Raw genomic sequence first — 21229 nt, forward strand, 5'->3', positions numbered from 1 at the left:
ACGTGGATCTTCTTTGCAATGTTTTACTTGTGTAAAAAAAGAAAAAGAAATGAGGGTGTCTTCAAATAGCAATTCATTACGAATTCAATGTTCATAATTTGAGAAACATGAAGCTTTTGAACTCAACTTGTATTATATATGCTTTAGAAGTGACAAGCCTAGCAAAGAAGAAAAATATTTATAAACTGTTGCGAAAGAGCTCAACTATGATGTTTTACAACATATTATCAAAAAAATTGTGCTTCAGCAATAGCCAACAAAAACGAAACTATCAGGTTGACATTATCGAATGCTTTGCTTAGATATTAGCCCCAAAAATAATCTGAGCAAAAAAAGCACCATGACATCCTCCTCTATTGCAAAAGAAACTCTCAAGCACCTAGCAAGGAAATTTACCCCACACCACAATGGAGCTCTTCTTGATCCAGTAAGAATCAGTGGTTCAGCAAATTTTCCAAGACCATAATACTTCCCTTTCTTAAAGAACATATGATGTAGTTACATTTAACCAGGTTCCGCTGCAGAATGTGACACATTCACGTCATTGCATGTGAGATGAACCTTTCGGTGGAACGTCCTAATAAACAATTTCCTGTCAAAAACAGATTCCACCATTTCTAATTAGTAAATTCTTGAGTAAATAACCTATATACCATTTGCAGTTCAAGCAGTGACTCATAAAACGAAAATTGACCACAAGAAGGTACCAACACTCGGATAATGAAAAATGTATATAACCGTTTCTGGCATCATTATCAGCATTGTTATAATAATTGAAGCCTAACAGAAAGATTGAAGATGAACATAAATAAAATAACTCTCACTAGCACTCTGGACAATGTATGAGGTTGTCAGTTGTTTGTACCTATTGTTGAATGGCAATGCTCAATCTCGAAATAGTATGTGACCTTTTTCAGGTCCATTTCTAAAGTGACATCTATGCAAAATTAATTTAGAGAATATATATAATAGGTAGGCAATTCATACCATTTCTTCCTGTTAGTTTCTAGGCATTGCACCATCATTTTTCAACATGACAAACAGGACCAACAAATTATCCTCGTCAGTAGGTCAAGAAGGAAATATCCTTACTATCCAATGTTAGCCTCTCCATTCACTAAAGTATTTTCCCCATTGCTCGAGACGCTATTGACTACTTCACTGCTGCTCTTCTTTGTCTTATCTTTGTTGATATTTGGTCTATCTTTGGCAGGGGTGACTAATCTCCGGATAAACTTCTTTTGTGGGAGCAAAGTATTCTCTGCTGTATTATTTTTGGGCGAGCTTATATTTTCAGCTAAGTCCCCCTTTCGAATGCTAATCATTTTTTTAGGTAAACCTTTGTCAGATGTTTCTTGAGAACCTACAACATCTTTGGCATCACCTGTAGGCTGCTTTGCACTGGCCTTCTCTGGATCTGTATCTGGAAGTAGCGCTCGGTGGCTAAGGCGAAGTTGCCCCTTCTCATTTACCTGCATTATACAGACAAATTATCCTATTGCAGTTCTTCAGAGTAGGTGAAAACCCAGTAAAACCAAAACTGATCAACAATTTGCAAGGAATGAAAAGAATGCATGGTAAAGGTAAGCAATAAAAAAATTAGCAAAACTACTCAAAACCTAAACTCATTAAGTAAAGAGAGAGAGCTTGTGGTCTGCAACTATGAATTCTTGTCAGTTTTAAATCTGATTTCTAAAAGGACTTCTTAAATCAATAATGCAAGGCCAAATTATGTAAAGGATGGTTGTACTTCAAATTCTCGCATGAATGACTAAAGTTTTTCTACTGAACAATCAATGCATTCTGTTGTGATCAAAATCTGGCCGTTGTACGCATTGGCGTAAAAATTTGGAACCACGCTTAATGAGTTAGTCTTGTCAACCTGTCTTAGTTGAATGAAAAAATCCCTTTGAATTTCTTCACAGTGCAAGGATTACTCACTTTGTTTAAGGGCGCGAAATCAAAAGGGGCCTTACCATGGTCGTATTAGTAAGATCATTGTCGAATGCAACTATACAAGTATTAGTCTATAAAACACAATTACACAGGTTCAGCCCATGAGGTGGCAACTTGATGCACAGGTTAGGACCAGTTCCAAATCTCCGTTAATGAGACCAACTTTTGCAGGACCATAGATTACAATGGCCATTGTTTATCTTATTTATACAATATATGTTCACATTTCTAGGATAAGGAGACTGATTTTTCTTGGTACATGGCTGTCAGAAAAGGTTAATGTTCCAATGAGAAGATAATAATTTAATACTAAATAAATCATTTATCACCAGACAGTTAACATTACATTTATTTCTTTCTAAGGATGTCAGGAATAGTAGATCGTACCTCAATAAGTTTAACATCAATATGGTCTCCAACTTTAAAAGCCTGTAAAATTAAATAAACAGGAAAGTTTTATCCACATGATTCTTACACATGTAGAAACATATAAGAAAATAATAATATGGAAAATATTATGTGCTTACATCTTCTGCCTTTGCCAGCCAGTTCGAACTCAACTCACTAATATGGCAAAGTCCCTGAAAATTTTGAGATTGAGATGCCTGCTGATATTACGGTTTCAAACCCATTTCTTTATAAAATGGACCTACCTATACTTAACACAAGGTTTATAATGCTCAAAAAGGTAAAAGAACTAATAAATTGGTTGTTAACAACGATGCATTATACCTCTCGCCCAGGTGCTATTTCCACAAATACTCCATATGGAGCTATTGATTTGATCTCGCAGTTCCTGGTACATTAAAACCAGAAAGTCAAATAATTAGTTACTGATCTAATGCATAATTAACCAAGAAGAAGGTATATAAAAAGACATCCTGTTCTCCGATACCCTAACGAATATAGAGTGCTTGGAATTCCTAATGCATTGTCCTATTTACATATTAATGTCAAAAGCACAGTAAGTCCAACACATAATCTTTGACTAAGCCTCGGAAAAGAAATGAAAAAAATATATATAATCCAATTACAAAGAAGGGAGTTTTCGATCCGGGTCGTTCGTCCATAAGACTATTACAATAAGTTCAATAACTTAATTTACTTTATAAGAGATCTCTCTCTTTTTAAATATAATAACTACTATATTACGTGCCAGTTTTACATAAACTGTGAATGTAAAATGATTATAAATAATAGAAAAACCACTAACATACCTGTGACATAGATACAGTATCAAAATGCAATACAATTTATCTTCTTTTTTTTTCCCCCAATAAGAAACAGAATTATATTTTGAAAATGAAAGTAAAGCGGTACAAAATTAGTCAACAAGGATTTCTCAACTCCAAAGCTACAGATCCCACAAAGAAGCGCAAAATGCACCCTATCCCATATGCACTGCACCTCCTCACCAAACATATTTTCAAATACCCAACCCATAAAACCCAGAAAATTGCCATCATAACACATTTCCCCAGAACAACACCCCTTTTCTTTCCACTGAAAAAATCACACTTCCCACAAAATAGCACATTATACAACAGCAGAATGGACAGCAATACAACTCATCTCTTCAAATCAAGACGATGAATCTAAGAGCCACAGTATCCTTATCCAACAGAATTCATTTTGATAGATATATTACTCTTTGATACATTAATTCAATTTTTCTCTAAATTTATATTTCATCACTGCTCTTGAAAACTTATTTGATAGATATATTATTTGTACAAGCAACATGCAGAATGAAGTTTGATATTTTAAATTTGTGAAAGGTAATAGTTATGATATTTAATACTTTGAATTATAAGGACAATAACCATATCTTTTGAAAATTGTACAGTCAACGATACGTTTGAGCAGAAACAAAAACAAGCTATTGGACATTGGTCAAAATAAAAGTTATTTCCTATAGAGAAAAAAAAGGCTACCTGTAGATATCACCAATTGTTGGAACCATTGTCAAATTAGTAATAATAGCTTTAGACTTTTCTATACTAGCCAAATCCCTGGCAGTAATTTTCACCTGCAATAGCCAGAAAAAAGTTAAATTTAGGGTGAAATTATTAAATGAAAATATATGGTTGCAGATTGGGTCATAGTCTGGTCTTACTATCCCGTCTTCTTGCGTGTCAATTGCATCTACTCCAGTCTCTTCTATAATACTCTTCACCTTCTTCCCACCACTACCAATGATCAAGTTTACTTTCTCAGGTTTGACCTATCACAATATCAGGGTCGTAAGAAAGAAGTACATTACATACTTCAGATCATCAGTTGTATAGCTAGCCATGCAATATTCATCTACAGGTAATCAACAAACCTTCATTATGTGAATCAGTGGCGCATATTTAGAAAGCGTTCTTGAAGGAGGAGGTGAGCACTTCAACATTTCCGCTGAATTTTTAACAAAATAACAAAAACAAAAAATCAACTTCACCTTCTAATGACAGCAGAGTATGAGATAACAAGATACAATATTTCCAGAATCCAATAAACTAAACTCAATCTTTTGTGACTGGTTAGACCCAAAATAAGTGTAACAAACAATCCTAAGTTCATCTAGAAAGCAGATTTTCTCATAAACACTTTTGTTGGAAGTGCTTTTATTAGAAGCACATAGAATTCAAGTGCTTCCTGGAAGAGCGCTTGGAAGTGCTTCCTGAAGAAGCAGATGTTAGGCAGTTCTCCAGAAAACACTTCCAAGTACTTTTATAACCCAAAAGCACTTCCAACTTTTTCCCCAAGTGATTTTGGCCATCTTAAAAGCACTTTCAAACAGGCCCACAGCCGTCTAAAACAAGGACAAAATGTTAATCATTTGAACAGAAGATACTTGGCTGGTTGGGAGTGGTTCTGGAGGAATGGTTTTTACCTAGTAGCAGTTTTACATGGTAGCATTATTGTTGAAGAAAATTTTTCATTAAGAACCCAAGAGGTAAAGTGCTTCCTGAGTAAGCACTTACCAGGTGCTTCCCCCAAAAACAATAAAAGTAATTTAATAACCCAATAAACATGTCTCCCTATTTCTGTCAAACATTGATTTTAGTTATTTGAAAACCCTTTACACACCAGAAAAAAACTCCAAACACATCCTTAGATTCCACTATATGCAATTTGGTGCTATTATATGAAAAATTACATAGAAGTTCCAGTGTCCTCTATTTGGATAATAGGCAACCATGAACATGGGGAATCAAACAAACAATGAAAACCTACTGATTCCACTAGGAGATAAAATAAAATTTCCAATTTGCTGGAGACAGAAGGTATCATTTAGGAGGCGAAATTTAAAAAAATCAAAATGTTTATTCTCTGTGTAAAAAGTGCTGGAATAAAAAAACATGCAAAACAAATTCATAGATACGCGTTCTCTCGAGAGAAAGTTTGGAAAGTTATTTCTTTAGACTGTTAATCAGGACCATAGATTTAGGTGTGATTCCAATTAAATGAAAACACGACTGTCTCTCTAATAAGCATGTTTTCAAGAATGAGGATACAGTTGTCTCTAATCCAAGACAAGTTATTTGTGCAGCTGCCCAAGAGTGGATTAAGTCGGCTTCTAATCGCACTAAAGGGGTAAATAAAGTTCAAATTCATATTGCTTGGGAGCCTCCTGGACCTGGACAGTTCAAACTTAATGTCGATGGTTCAAGGAGAAGTGTTACTGGTTGCATTGGTGCTGGGGGAGTCCTTCGTGACTCTTCTGGTGACTGGATAAGTGGGTTTGCTGTCAATCTAGGAAAAGCTCAAGTTCTTGAGGCTGAGATATGGGGGCTTTTCTTTGGTCTGAAGTTAGCCTTTGAGAAAGGTATCAGTAGTCTCATCATCGAGATGGACTCAGCTACTGCAGTCAATCTCAGCTGCTTTGGTTAGGAGCTGTTGTGACCGTATGCAGCAGTTTACCAGTTGTGCCCTTCAGCATGTTTTTAGAGAGAAGAATGGTGTTGCTGACCAATTGTCTAATTGTAGTTATCAACTGGATCTTGGGCTGTGCTTGCTTGAGCAGTCTCCTAGTTGGATCAGTGCTTATCTTGTTGATGATTTGCTTGGAATTGTTCGTTCTAGACCAGTGTGTGTTTCTTGGGGCTTTGGCCCCCTACTTAATCCCCCAAAAAAAAAAAAAAAAAAACACACGACTGTCTGACAAAAGGAAAATTATATATTGCATACTGTTATGATGAAAAACATGTATCTGCAACTGCAACCTATAATGGAAGTACCAAGCACCAAGAACACATTTAAATTGCACACAGGTTATTGATTATTGACTAAATAGGCCGGATCCCACAGGAATACACCTCCCCGACTAATTAAATCCTTCTTAACCTGATCACACCTCCCAACTATAAAAGACAATATTAATTAGGAAACTATACCAATAATATGCTTCCGGCCATTCTTTGCTTGTAGGAGTGCCTCTCTCATAACAGGCAATGTAATCCCGCTAACCTAATACAGAAGGAGGGCTTCTGATTATTACTTATTATAATGCACAGATAACCAGAAGAACACAAATAACACGCACGCACACACACACATACATACTCTTCACACAATCCATGTCAATTGGGTGGGAAGTGGGTTAGAAGTAGTAACAATACTATCCTAACGCACAGTAACAAAATGAGATTGATATTGAAGAAACTATCAGGATATAAGTAAAAGCTGACCTTTATGTCCATCTGAAATGCAGTTACACCATCTTCATTTCCAGCAACCTGCAATCACTGAATTATTCAATAAAATATTATGCTATTAAATCATGATCTATGAAGACCACTTTGTAGTTCATAGAGTATTGACGACATATGCTTTCAGATTTGAACAATATTAAATAATAACCAACAAAAACACTAAATAACTAGGTAAATTCCAGAACATAAGACCTTAAAATCCATATCCCCAGATGCATCTTCAGATCCAGTTATGTCAGAGAGAATCAGTGGAGCACCATCTCCCCCAAATTCCTCAGTTTCCAGAACCATACCCATCGCTATCCCAACTATAGAGCACTTGATCGGAACTCCAGCATCTTGCAATGCTAAGCATCCCCCACAAACAGATGCCATACTGTATCCTCAAAAAGGATAGTGTTAAGAGGTAAATCTTAGCCTCGATGTCAAAAAATTGATGATGTTAAAGATGTTTGAAATATATTTGATAATGAAAAGATATTATTTGGTTGATGAAATTGAAAAAAGCCACCTTGAAGAGCCATTGCTTTCAGTAATTGTGCTCTCAACACGTACAGTGTAAGGAAAATCATCTTCAGAAGGCAAAATTGGTTCAAGAGCTCTCTCAGCAAGCATTCCATGACCAATTTCTCTTCTACTAGGTGCTCCATTCCGTCCAACTTCCCCAACACATGATGGGGGAAATGTGTACTGAAAAATTAATACATTATTAGCAAGGTTCCCAACACTTACAAAATGCAGAAATGCAAAACTATTTTGAAATGTCATCATTTGCATAACAGAATTCGAACATCAACAAAAGGTGGTAATTCCAATCGGAGAAAAATTGTTATGTAATGAAACACCTCGTTTTTCTATAACTCGATTTATGACCATGACGGTAACTACGCAGACAACAGTTGCAAACTAACATAAAAGAAATTATCATAGAACTGTCAAATATTACTTCCATTCAACAATGACAATTCATAAATTAAATGCTTAAAGGAAATCACAAAAAAATCAATCTTCTTAAGATCAGAAAAGTTGGGCACAATATCATATCTACTGAACTTTGAACAGAATTATTTATAGCTATAAGAAATTATGTGTATGCCAGAGACTACATTGCCAAAACATGGTTCACCACAACTAAGATGAAGAGATATAAAGAGAGAGACCTGGAGATAGAACCTCTTCCATTCATCTACCCCTACTAGGTTGTCTATCCTCTGTGCCATCTGCTTATCACCGAGTGTAACAACAGCCAATGACTGTAAATAGAAAAAATGAAAAGAAATGATTAATGACACTAAACTAAAATATCCACGGATAATTAAACTCAATGAAGATCAGAACGGCAACGTAAGAACCTAAGTTGGTCATAAGAACTGTGGATTCAGAGAGTTGTAACAGGCTCAGTTAGAACAAATGAGAGTCAATTGAGATGCGTTAAACAAATGTGGGGTGTGGCTAAAGGGTTAATCATACTCGTCTGCTCAATTACTAGGGTGCCGATCTTATTAAAATCATATAAGAGGTAACTAGCTTCGACTATAGCTAGACATAACACTAGTTCAAAATAAAGAAAATTCATCTCAGCTTGAAAAATGATTCTTATTATTAAAGTCACCAGCAAACAATACGAAGACAATGTAGCTCCATGGATGGTACCAAGTGTTTGGGAGAAACAAATCATGGTGAAACACTTAAAACACAAACACGCATATGCCATACACACACACACACAAACACTAGCACATACATACAGAACTGGTAACTATCTTCATGTGTTCTGAATATACACGGTAACGACAATAACATTAATCAAAAGAGCAGTTTTGGTACACAAGATAATCAGGTATGCTGAATGATAAAATTCAAAACCTGTGTTTCTCCACGTGTGAAAAGAGCACTTCCATGTGCCCTGGGAAGTAGTCCACATTTTGAGTTAATTGGACGTATCTCATCTGGGGAACGCCCATCACTTCTTCTTCCACCCTGTAGCAACCACACACAAAAAATAAATAAATAAAACATGGCATGAATTTAACTAGCACTTGTGGCGTTTAGATGAGAAGAACCTATTTCAAGGTCAAAAAGGCATAGTTTGAAGTATCAAGGATCTGAGAATAAAATTATGTAGGCGGCAAAATATGTCAGCAAAGAAAGCATAATGTAGAATTTATACAGTTAAGTCATTCAACCTTCATTTGAGAGAATTTCAACCTCTTTATCCATGGGTAGATCTTTTTTGTGCAGGAGCGTGTACGTTTCAAAATTTTCAGTTAGGGGTGGACATTTTAGCACATAAACTGACCAACACACTCAACCTAACCAAAACAGTGTGGGTAGTGTTGATGTTTCCTCTTTAATTGGGTGATCTCAGGTCGCTTCACCAGCAACCCAATTCATTTCCAGTCAAACAACTACATGCAAACTCAGGAACCCATTTAAACCAACCTAAACTGTGAGCATAGGTGCATATTGAGACTTGAATGCTTGATTTGAAAACCAAGTCTTCACCAAACAAACTGTTAGGCTACAATATCTATTACAATAAGATCATGCATAAGTTATATTTAATCCTTCCAAAATCCCTAACTGATAACAGCCTTAGAATGCAGTCTTCTGGACAAAAGTATAGTGAAGAAACCCTTAGTGGTAGTGATGATTCACTTATCAGAGCTTGAATATTTAGTGTACTTCATTTTATTGTTTCTTTAGACTTGGTTACAATTTGATTTTTGCCCGACTTCAGCTCAAAACATTCACACTAATTTTTACATCAACCTTTCAAAATTGAATATGCTTAGCAGGTAATAGAGATGTATCTTTGAAGCCTGATCACACATGAATCTTATACAACAGTATCACTGATTTTGCTTTTCACATGTGATCATATGCAAAGGCAGCCAAGTTAGTTAAACAACATTTAATGACCAAAAACTTTATATACGAGGGAAAACTAATTCCAGATGCTGGTCCAAATAGAGGTAGTTTTAAATGTCTACAACTCCATATAATACTAATTTTCAAACAATAAACTTCCATTAGTGACCCTTGATCCTAAAGAAACAAAAAAGTCTCTAGAGTCTAGGTGATGTAGGTTGAATTGAGTATTTAGGTAATATAGCGGAAGTGAAAACAATGGAAAACAGAGAATATAATGAACAAGGATAGGTCTGGAATCACTCCAGGGGTTGGCGTCACACCAAGAAGTCTCCAATCTCTGGAAAATAAACTTTTCTCAATATATCAATAACTCAACTCCATCATGAATTATATGGGGGGTTTTTTATAGCAATCTAACCCTAGAGTGAAAAGGAAATTAAACTTATTCTAGGAAAGAAATCCTAAACCAAATACAAAAGGTAATCAAATCTACATTTAATAAAATAAGTAAACCAAATTCTAGTCAAACAAGAAATCCTGAAAGTATAGAGAACTTGGACAACAAGTTAAAAACGCAGAAATCATCTATTGCTCCAAAATTGCAGGATTTGAAGACCGAATTAAATAATTTCCTCTTCCATCTCTTTCTTTAGTAAACCTTAATGGGTTTGACAAGGATGTCCTCATCACTAGGCCTCCATCAGCCAAACCCAGAGCCAAACCCAATTAAAACTTTAACCTGTACTTGTCCCAATCAAACTAGGGTTTAGAAATGGGGTTGAAATTGCTCTCACCCAAGAAAGAACCCAACCCTAAATTTCTCATACTAGTAATTAGGTTTAATTTTCTTTCATTTAAAAATAAAAAATTCTTTCACGTAATAAATATTATTAAAGGTCATAAGTTTAACAGATAACATTGCATCTAATTAAGCAAACACCAGCTTCACATCTGCCTCAGATACATTTAAGTAAATATGTCTAACTAAAAGCAAATGTTCATACCTCCACAATGCGCCTCCGCAAAAATTTGGATGTGACTTCTTTGAATACCAGCTTCACATCTACCTCAGAAAAGAACTAAAAATAATAATATTACTTTAGTAACCATTGCATTCACAATTAGGTATTCATAAAACTCCGAGATAGACCAAGAATAATACGATTGTCAGTTGAAATATTCAAAAATATAACTGCAGCAACACAATCCAAAATAATGTAATACAGAAAAATCAGAATTGATTCTTTCTAATGGTTTAAATCATGCTGACCCATAAGTGCTCAGATAGAAAAACTTAAGGATTTGAACTACCTTGAAAATCGCTAGTTCAGAAACATAACTCTCATTGCTTTTTCAATAAAGTTCAAACACTTAAGTTGGAAAGTTATATATTAAATAGTAATATATTTGTTAAATTTCTTGTGATCCACATATCCTAATATTAGACTTCTTGGTGTTAACTCCAAAGAAGCATAACTTTCACCACAAGTCCAGAAAATTTCAAATACTATATAAAAATATCAACCACATGGGTTCCTGTATCACATTTATGTTCTATAAGGCCACACACTTCGACCAAAAAAAAGGACCCCACTGCATGAGCCAAAGAATAAAAACGAGAATGTGAGAGTATGGAGACTTAGACATGAAAAGTCGACTTTACGAACATGTTTTGGCACAGGAGGTACTCTCTTTGAACTTCTTTTCAATATATTTTGTTCCAACTATAATTCCAAATCATGTGAAGGTCAAGCGACTAAAGAAAGGGGACAACAACCGCACTGATGGCTAGAAATCAGCCTTTTACAAAGCTTTTAGGACAAATTCACTGGATGCTCATATAGGTAATTAGATATACAGTAATTTTTGGGTTATCAAAAGGTTGATTCCAGATCTTTTAAAGTATCTTAACACCATTCCAGAGCAATCTTCAACAAATTTTAGTAAAAAGCAAATAACAATGAGATAATTCCATCTTTTTTAAATATGAACGTATGTTTTAATAACTACATACACATACAGATGAATATATATATATATATATATATATATGTGCAAAAATAAAGGATAATGTCATTCACAGAATGATAAAAAACTTGGAATACAGAATAGAAAGATTTGTACTATACCAAGGGAGTTGACTTTCGTAAACTAGGCTTTATATGAACATCACCTTCATCTACTTCACCATCCACAACCACTTCCTCGTCCTCATCCTCATCTTCAAATATATCTGGTATTGTTTCACTGCCTCCAAGAGCTACATCCTTACTAACATATCCCTTTTCTGTAAGGATAGTCAAAACTTCTCCTTCCAATGACAAAAGAGCTTTTCTTCTAGGAATCTTGTCCCTAATCTGCAGAGCTCTAACCAACTCGTCACCGGCAATTTCCTGTGCATTGTCAATTATAATACGTGATCACTTGAAGTTTGTTAAAAGGATAAGTAAATCTGTCATCATATGAGAAGAATAGCAGCAAGAGCATAGAAACCAAGTAGGGTAAAAGAGAGTATGGAAATGAAGATTAGAGAAATAGCGAGGATATGGTACATTTGTGTGTGTGTGTGTGTGTGTGTGTGTGTGTGTGTGTGTGTGGGTGTGATGGGGAGAGAGAGAGAGAGATCAACCTAATTCAAAAGGTAATTTTTATTTTTTTTCAGTAAAAAGTACACAAGATAGAAAGCATACCTCAACATGATTATATAGCTCAGGGGGAGGTAACTTGATTGCATCAAGCATTTTTGCCTTTCCACACTTCTTAACCAAAGCTTCCACCTCATTGCAAATTGCTCGTACGGCCTCCTGATATTGATGTATAATCAAAAAAACTACCTCTGTGTGGATATTTATATGTTCTGGGAGTTTTCAAATAAACAATCAAAGAAGTAATGACAATGAACTCTTTGAACAACTACATAGAGTTACTAATTCCCAAGCAGTGCCTTCATACATATAAGAATTGTTTATGATCAAATATAGAAAGCACAAAATAATATTTTCAGTATATCTGAAACAAATCACCTGAAAAATAAACGTTACTGCTGATGCATTAGACTTGCCTATGAACGGTAGCTTTGGTTGTTAATTTCCAGTATTGGCAAACACCTAAATAACTAAAACTGAAACGGAGCAATTTACAATTAAATGTGACTCTCATTCAATTACCCTCTTCATCCTCCAATTTATTCAACTTATTCATTCTTGGCTACTTTGCGAAACATTCTTGAGTTATTGTCTCAATCTTTCACCCATTTCATTTTAGTCTTTTCCCTAGAAGATGTTTCTCCCTTAAAAAGTAAATCTTCGAAAATGTTTCAGAGCTAACATCACTCTCGAGTTTCCCTCATACTCTTCTAAATCATTAATTTCTTTTATTCTTTCCAGGATAGCACTCTTAGCCACCTTGACATCACCAAACACTTGGTTAGAATTCAGCTTGGTTAAGCAGAAATTCTCTGATGTCTTACTCATCTCCAATGGGAGGTATTCATAGCTACACAAAAGTATAGGATACTCAACATGATAATGGCAGATTTTCTACCACAAACATCAGGGCGAGAGGACCGCCCTGCTTCAGTAATGTTTACTGGGGCTCCACAACTCCCAGTAAACATAGCAAAACATTGTGTCGTTGATTAAAGATATCATAGTGACAAATATCATAGTGACAACACAATAGGCAGGCCCAACAACAATGTAAATCATATGAAATATACTGCAAAAAGAATTTCTAATACAAGCAAAGACAATGGCTTAACTTTTTATGACCACTTAGTAATGCTAAAGATAAAAATTATTTGCAAATTCATGCATCCTGCATGGGCAGCAAGGCCAAAATAACTGGAACATAGCATTGTCTTAGTTAACTTCAAATAATAAAAAGCTATAACTTGTGCAACCAAATAAACTACATACATAGACGAAGTAACAACCTGCCCAACTTCTACTGCTTGCAGCAACTTTTCCTCTGGGAGAAAGTCACAATAGCCCTGCAAAGAAGATGTTACACATAACAATGGTTATGAGTCAGCATGAAAACACGGAAACATAGAAAATTTTCATGGAATTACTATAACCAACACTGGAGAAAGAAAAATGTTAATTAACACTTTTTCATGTCAGATATACAATGAGTACATAAAGTGATGCAGACCAATGAATTTAAAAGCCCCAAAGTAAGAAGAAAAAAAAACCTACATATATTGATGCACACACATATACATATAACAACTAAAGATGTGGTTTAGTAACAGATACTTTCTACACTCGTTGACAGAACAAAGGGCAAGGGTGCAATTTTTTTCACTGCTGATTAAAGTATTCAATATCATAACACCTATTGTAAATACTATTTTGCCGCATTGATCAAATTTCTAAAAGATGTATTTTACCATTTTAATAACATATCAACAAAAATACAAATTATATATTGTTTAATTCCATGCCCTGCAATAGACGTTGCTTCTGCTACACCTAACACAAGTTAGAAAGCAGATATTTAATGTAGTCAATAAACAGCATATTGTTGTAGGTAATATCCCAAATTGGGTAACCATTTTCAGACCTCCACTAAGAAAAAATACAAACAGGAAATTCCGACGCAAAATTTTGATAACAAGAAATCTACCTCGAACTAGTTGATGGAATCCTTATAAAGTAAACTATAACACAACATGCAAAGCTTATTGCAGAGCCGAGTACATAATTACCGATACCTTCTAATTAAATCCCAGAAATGTGCCTAGAAACTTGTTTTATAGTAATAAAGCTGCCATATGGATTCAAGATAGTCTGCATGATTGCTGTTACAAATATAATCCATTTGAGAAGCTAAAGTTGACAAGGATTTGGCATTGTCAAACATTACATTTAACTTTTCATTAACAATTTACCTCTATCATCAATATTGCATTATCTGTGCCAGCTAGCAATAAGTCCAACTCCGAGTCTTCCATCTCCTTAGTTGTAGGATTCACAATAAATTTGTCACCAATGAGACCAACTCGTACTCCTGCTATGGTTTTTGAGTTTGGAACTTCTGAAAGAGCCCTGTGGAATTTGAATAATTAGGCCAAAGAAAGTGTCATTTTTTTATACGAAATGTAAACCAAATTGCATGATAATGCTCCAAATAATTAAAAGCAGTCAGACTTACACTGCTATTCCAGCTGCTGTAACGGCCAAAGAATCAGGAGAGTGCAAACCGTCATAACTCAGAACCTGCAGAGATATGTTGACAAAGGAAGTTATCAAGATGAAACATAAACCAAGTAAAACAATGGCACCGTGACTCTGTATTGGTTCATTCTGTTTGACAATTAAAGAACTGATGAATAAGCATAATTAGCAGCAAACTAAATCATAGCGTAAGTATCTTGTAAGTGCTCAAGTTGGCATACAAGTAGATTACAATTTGCTGAAAATAAAGATATTAGCAAACCTATTACATATATGCAGTTGAAATTCATACGGGACATACCCAAGAAAGTATCTGAGTTTCATGGTAGAAGCCATTCAACATAGTTGGACGCAAAGGCCTATCAATCAATCTAGAAATGAGAACCTGCATACAATTGAAAGCTAAAACAATTGTATAAAAATAAGACAAGGGAGAACGTTGAGTTATGTACAATGAATACGTAACAGTACATTGATACATATTATGATTGATAACTGACTTCTAGGTCGCCGAAGTTAAAAAAAATTCTAAATAAAAATAAAATAATAAAAACCCAAAAGAGTTCCTCAGATTGCGTTGAAAGTTTACGTGGGATTTGTAGCAGGTACAATCTGTCTCAATATGGGGCAAAAAAGAGTGAAACAAAAAAAGAAGAAAGTTGAAGAAAAAAATTTCATGCTGAAGTTACAATTCTGCTCTTAAGTCTGATCTGAAAGGTATATCTTTGATAAGAAGCCATATCTAGAATAATGGGAATAGATTCTCAATAAGGTAGGGACCTTTACCTTCTTATTTTTCTATACAATTTGGGAAAAAAACTCACACCCAGACATGATGTAAACCCGCAACCACCTTCCACCCTTACTGATGGGGAGATGAGCTACCAATTGGCCAAAAGGCATATCTGAATTTGTGGTGACTAATAAAGAACCACTGACCTCTAAATCACAATCAAAGAAAGATCTTTTTAATAAAAGAAACATAAGCAGGTCCACCTTGGTTACTTCCTTTCCTGGGAACTCGATGTTACACATACAACTTATGTAGGCGAACGGTTGCACGCCTTCTAAGGAAAAAAATAGATAAACAAACCAGACTCATAAAATAATGCAATAGCAATCCCATGATATAAGCATCTTGAACCGAACGTCTATGATTCATCAAGACAGCTCCAGCTGTCAGGAGAGGAATCAAGGGTTCATAATACTAAAATGCTACTGGCAAGTACCTCATGATCTTTCGCCCTTCCTTCTCGTTTGAAAAAGCCTCCACTGGAAGAATGACAGATGCAAAGTATTGAAAAAAACGCAAGCAACAAAAGTCTAAGCAGCTAAGATACAGGAAAAAGGTCCAAGACACACCTAGTTCGACCTGCTGCCGAAAAGCGCTCCTGATAATGTACCGAAAGGGGGAAGAAGTCCGAAGGTTCACTTGGAACGTCAGCCAAACAAACAGATGTGTAAACGATCTACAAAAAGAAAGATATATCTACTAAATCTTCACTGGCAGAAATCTAAGTTCAGCCACAAGAATGACAGTAAGAATTAAAGGTGATAATGCAAAGTAACACATCAATCTATTACTTAGCAGCTAATATAATAAATGTGTTTCTTATGTTATTAAAGAAGAATCCGTTTTACTCCATAACACAATGCAAAACTTTTTAGCTTTCCATTATTATATGAGAAATCTGTATTTATGCTAGTAAAGGATAAAAATATTGATATCAGTCATATATCCATACTCCAAAATTATGGAAAATTGGAAATATAGGTAAGAATCATGGAATACTTTAGTAAATCAGTCAATAATATATACAACACTTTTATTTCCTCAAATAGTATATTCAATTATATAAATACAGTTATTCTCTCATCCGAAATGTCCACACGTTATTATCATGCGGATGCCATTGTAAACAGGGAAGAAAGAAGAGAGCGGTAGTAGAAAATACATGGCATCCGCACGATAATAACGTCTGGACGCATAGGAGAATTTCTGTATATATATCATATATGACATGGTAAAAAGAAGTTAGCATGCTGACTAAATTATGCTTATAAATAATTTATGTGCATGTACATAAAAGTTTGGACAGATACATAAGCAAAATTGTGGTATCTCATTGTTTATCCCTGCATTTCTGCATTTCATAAGCTATAAAAAATTATAATAAAAAAATGCTAGGCAAAAGGTAAAACGAAAAATAAAATAAAATACCAATTGACCCAAATATATTGTCAACGCACATTATGCAAGCCACTAACCCAATCTGAAACTTGTTAGATAAAACAATTTTTTAAAAGAAAGACACATGCCCATTTTAACTTGGCCCAATGCAAAATATAGGCCTTTTCTCAATACAGAAAGAAAGCCAAGCCCATTTTAAATCCAAAGCAATAACACTAACTGGTACTAAGTCTATGTTTCTATGTTGGCATTTGGCATTTACTTAGCCAACATTGAGTCTGTGTCTGGTTAAATCTAGTCAAGATGGAACAAAGGCTACTCAAGTTGCTTTATATGGTTTAAGCAATGAGAATTTCAATAAGCTCCCATATCTGATTTGATTTTGGTAGCTAGGGGACTTAAAATACTAACATCAGCAATTCTAGGGTGTTAGACTTCCACATTTACATGACAATGCATTATTGATTGCATGGCTTTAAAATAAAAAATGTTTGGAAATTAGATAAAGATGATTTTCTGGGTAGAATCAATTGTTTTGCAAATCTCCAGCAGACGAGGCTGGATTTAATAATGTGTGCTTGAAAATTTTTCCAAATGATTTTAAAAACTACAAAGTTAGTGGCTTTCAAGTCAAGATCCGTAGATAGTATATTGACCGAATGAGATTGCTTCAAGAAATTTTCTAAAATCAAGATTTTTAATTTTGAACTTTGTTATTCAATTTAAGTTTGTTCAAACTTACTTGTTTTAGGCTTGGGAGGTTACCCTGGGTTTGTAAAACCTTGTCTGACCATGCAAATATATAGTTTGCAAAATTTTAGAGAAAACTTTGCACCTTCAATTGGAAGTCGTTAAAGGAGATTTTGTGCGAACCTTTTTGCAAAGCTCATGAGCCTTTCAAATTTGATTCTCAAACTACTTTGAGTGCTCAACTTGATTTTCAGAGAACTCTTGCCTTTAGTTTTCACACATGTTCATTGCATCCTAACGTTCACAAACCTTTGTCATTCATACATGTCATCAATATAACCAGATTATTAGGAATGCAGCCCTAGGTTAAGGTGGTTGACTTAAATCAAGATCTAATTTATAGAGTTGATCGAATTTACATGTCACCAACATTTTTCTGAGATGTCAATCACAAATTCTAAAATGTTGACTTTCATTTTCAGTGTCAGTCGACATCCCAACCCTTGTTCTAATCCCTCTTGCTTGTATATAAAAGCAATTACTAAAAATCAAAAAAATCAAAAAAACTGTAGGGAAATAGTATAACACCAGAAAAGGAACCATTTTTTTCAGGCACACAATTATAACTTACGGTTTCTCCGTCTGTCACTGTAACAGAGGCACTGGCTTGTCTCCCAATATGACCTGTCTCAACCAAAATCTGTAATGATTCCAAAACAAAATATTACATGATGATACAACCGAGCTTAATTTAGCATATCTTTTTTCTAATAAACAAGTACCTATGAAACAATTCATAACACAATTTAATTGAACTGCTAAATATCCTTTCTGGAAACTAAGGGCCTTGTTAACACTTCTAAAAAGGTGCACAGAACTATTAGAACTTCGTTCAGTAAAAACCTATGTTTTTCTTTTTATATCACCTTTCGGTCCTAAGGAATGTTCCATATACTAGGAATTTAATCTAATTGCGTTTTGCGGAAATTAATTTTTCTGGAAAGCACTGCATATGCCAGGCGCATATGAGTGGAACACATGATAAGAGCCCTTTGAAAAGAGAAAAAATAGCTCAAAAGAAAATAATCTAACAATGCGAAGTAACAGGATTAGGTTTTTCTGACACTAGCTTGAAATGATCAGCAAGACCCACTGTGTTTTTTCCCATTCTAAGTTTTTTTCATTTATAAGTTTTGCACACCAAAACATTTTTCTGAAAATTGGTTTGCCATCCTATTCTACTCCTTTTTCAATATCTCATTCTTTTCGGCTATGATTAACTGTAACAGTAACGACGTAACTGAGTTTCTACAAAAGCTTCCAGCACAATTACTTATTCCCTGCACTTGATACAAATCCTATCCGAAGTTTCTCTATACACAGAAAGAAACAAAGTGATAAAGATAAATCCCAATTATAATGCATTCCTTCAAAGTTGAAACTAAACCAAATTTCTCAAAACTCCACTCACATGTCTATCACCAACAGGGATTTTGACAGAGTATGGGGGAGGGTAGCCCTGAGGACCGTTCGTTGAAACTCCGGGCTCGGCCAAAGCTCTGATACCAAACCCCTTGCCACTCTTTCTGGGCAGAAGCAGGGACAAATTGCAAAACTTGGACTTGCTGGTGAAGCAGGGGGAACGAGGGCAGTTTGGGAAGAGAAAACATTTGGGCCTTTGTGGGTGCAGGAATTGGGAGGGCTTAGGGCAGTGCAATCTGCTATTGTTAGGGTTTGCCAACATTTCTCTCTTCTATCACTGTGGCCGCTTCACTCGCTGGTGAGAGAGAGAGAGGCAGACTTTATCCGCTTGTATGGTTTTAAGGCGCGCAAGGTTGAAAGAAAGAAAATGAAAGAAAAATATTTTTTAATTAAATGAAATTAAGAAATTTTAAAATATGCCATTTTTAATGCGCAATTGTAAAAATTAGGGGTAAGCGTGGTCTGATTCAGTCTAATTCTTACTCCAAATTCAAACTAGAATTGGCACTATTTTTCTGGTCTGATTTGGTTTGATTTTCATGAAAAATTAATCTTTCTGGTGTGGTCCAGTTTGCCCATAATTTGATTTTTTTTTGTCAAAATCGAGTTTCATTGAATAGAAGGTCAAAGCCAGATTACATCAAAATGGACTCAAATAATTGAGTTCACACAAAATGCAATACAAACATACATAGAGCTCACTACAAATAAAACTAACAAAGTGCATATAAAGGCATAAAGACCACATAGAGGCCAAGAGCCCACATAACGGCAGAAAGCCCACACAAGGCAAAAGCCCACAAAATACAACACAACATTAGAAAACTCTAACACCGTTAACAGGTATGTGCCACACAATCTTACAACCACAAGCTGCGCCACCATAGCAAGCCAATAGCCACAAGCTGCGCCCATAAGTCGATTGGTTTTTAATTTTGGACTATAATTTCTTTTTTTTAAACCCAATTAAAATTTTATTTTTGGGGCTTAAAAATTCAGAACTGGCCCAATTTCATGCAACGGAAGGTAATTTGGAGTTGGCTTGGGGAAATATTAGTTATGGGCTTAGAAATTTAGCATTGGGGTCAAATATTTTATTAAAAAATACAAAGTCAATTTGGTTTGGTTTGATCCAATTTTTTCATTACAAGAACCAGAACTAGAACTGGACCAAACCGATCTAGTTCGATGTTTGGTCAACTCGATTTTTTTATTTTTTATGCTGGCCCAATTCAACTCGGGTTTATGGTTTGAATGCCCACCACTACATTGTGTAATGCAATTTTAAGTCATATGTCCAATGAACTAGGGGTAGGCATGGTTGAGATTGGATTGATTTTACCACAAAACTTCACTTGAACAAATTACAATATAACAGTTTGGTTCAATTCAGTTTTGACAAAAATCATGGAGGAAACTAAACCGAACCAAACCAATTTAAGACGATTTGGTTCGGCCGGTTTGGGCCTAAGTCCAATTCTTTTTCTTTTGAGGTAATTACAATTTTGATCAGTGGGGTTAGGGTCGAATTTAATTTTGGTCAACGAAATTTCAATTTTCCAATTTTGGTCATCACACTTTGCTTCATGTGGAAATCAAGTCCAATTGGCCCATTTCGTCAGTTAAGACACACATGTTGCATGCATGCAGAGGCATAATTGCCTTCTCTCCTCCCACTAGCTCCCTCTATCTCCTTATCTCTACAAACGAAAGGAGCTCCATGAAAGAAGCTCTATTGTCACTCCAATTGAAGCTTCAAGCCAACCCTTCTATTTCTTTTTCGACTTTCCTTCTTGTACCTACACAAACCAACCCGTCAATCTTCTAAGCATGAGCATGGATGCTACAAAAATAATTTTATGCAATTCCCTCTCTTCAATAGCCACCCACACCACAACACCCACCGACCTCCCAACCATCACTCATCATTGCCTCATATGCCTCATCCTTCTCTCTCCTCTATATCTTTCCCCTCTCTTCAACAACCACTCAAAATATTTTCACCAATCCAAACTTCTATGTTGTTGTCAAAGGTAACATAATAAGACCGGTGAAAGCATAAGAAGAATATAAAACTTTTGATGTAAGCTATACCAAAGGTGTATGGGTTTGCAAGCCGCTCATGATTTGAATTCTTGAAAACAATAGTGTGCTCA

The 21229-nt window shown here is 35.2% G+C and overlaps 1 protein-coding gene across 5 annotated transcripts; it reads right to left on the reverse strand.

Moving 5' to 3' along the window:
• Window positions 1–196: 196 nt before the first annotated feature.
• Window positions 197–19380, reverse strand: LOC117634850 (polyribonucleotide nucleotidyltransferase 1, chloroplastic). 5 transcript variants are annotated; one of them, XM_034369109.1, is made up of 25 exons: window positions 19063–19380; window positions 18223–18291; window positions 16073–16179; window positions 15940–15982; window positions 15012–15095; window positions 14688–14752; window positions 14425–14581; window positions 13465–13521; window positions 12221–12334; window positions 11660–11923; window positions 10535–10609; window positions 8523–8636; window positions 7817–7909; window positions 7168–7346; window positions 6849–7032; window positions 6633–6680; window positions 6339–6411; window positions 4283–4356; window positions 4073–4180; window positions 3891–3985; window positions 2689–2752; window positions 2484–2537; window positions 2344–2385; window positions 988–1472; window positions 197–592 (listed from the first exon to the last, which is right to left on the reverse strand). In XM_034369109.1, exons 1-24 carry the CDS (start codon window positions 19333–19335, stop codon window positions 1092–1094), a joined length of 2817 nt encoding a protein of 938 aa, XP_034225000.1. In that variant the 5' UTR covers window positions 19336–19380; the 3' UTR covers window positions 197–592; window positions 988–1091. The 5 variants fall into 5 exon arrangements, with proteins under 5 accessions (XP_034225000.1, XP_034225001.1, XP_034225002.1 ...); XM_034369110.1 differs by lacking the exon at window positions 15940–15982 and having other exon boundaries at window positions 15012–15069; XM_034369111.1 differs by lacking the exon at window positions 7817–7909.
• Window positions 19381–21229: the final 1849 nt, after the last annotated feature.

The sequence above is a fragment of the Prunus dulcis genome, chromosome 7, assembly GCF_902201215.1.
Source record: "Prunus dulcis chromosome 7, ALMONDv2, whole genome shotgun sequence".
In the NCBI taxonomy this organism is placed as follows: Eukaryota; Viridiplantae; Streptophyta; class Magnoliopsida; order Rosales; family Rosaceae; genus Prunus; species Prunus dulcis.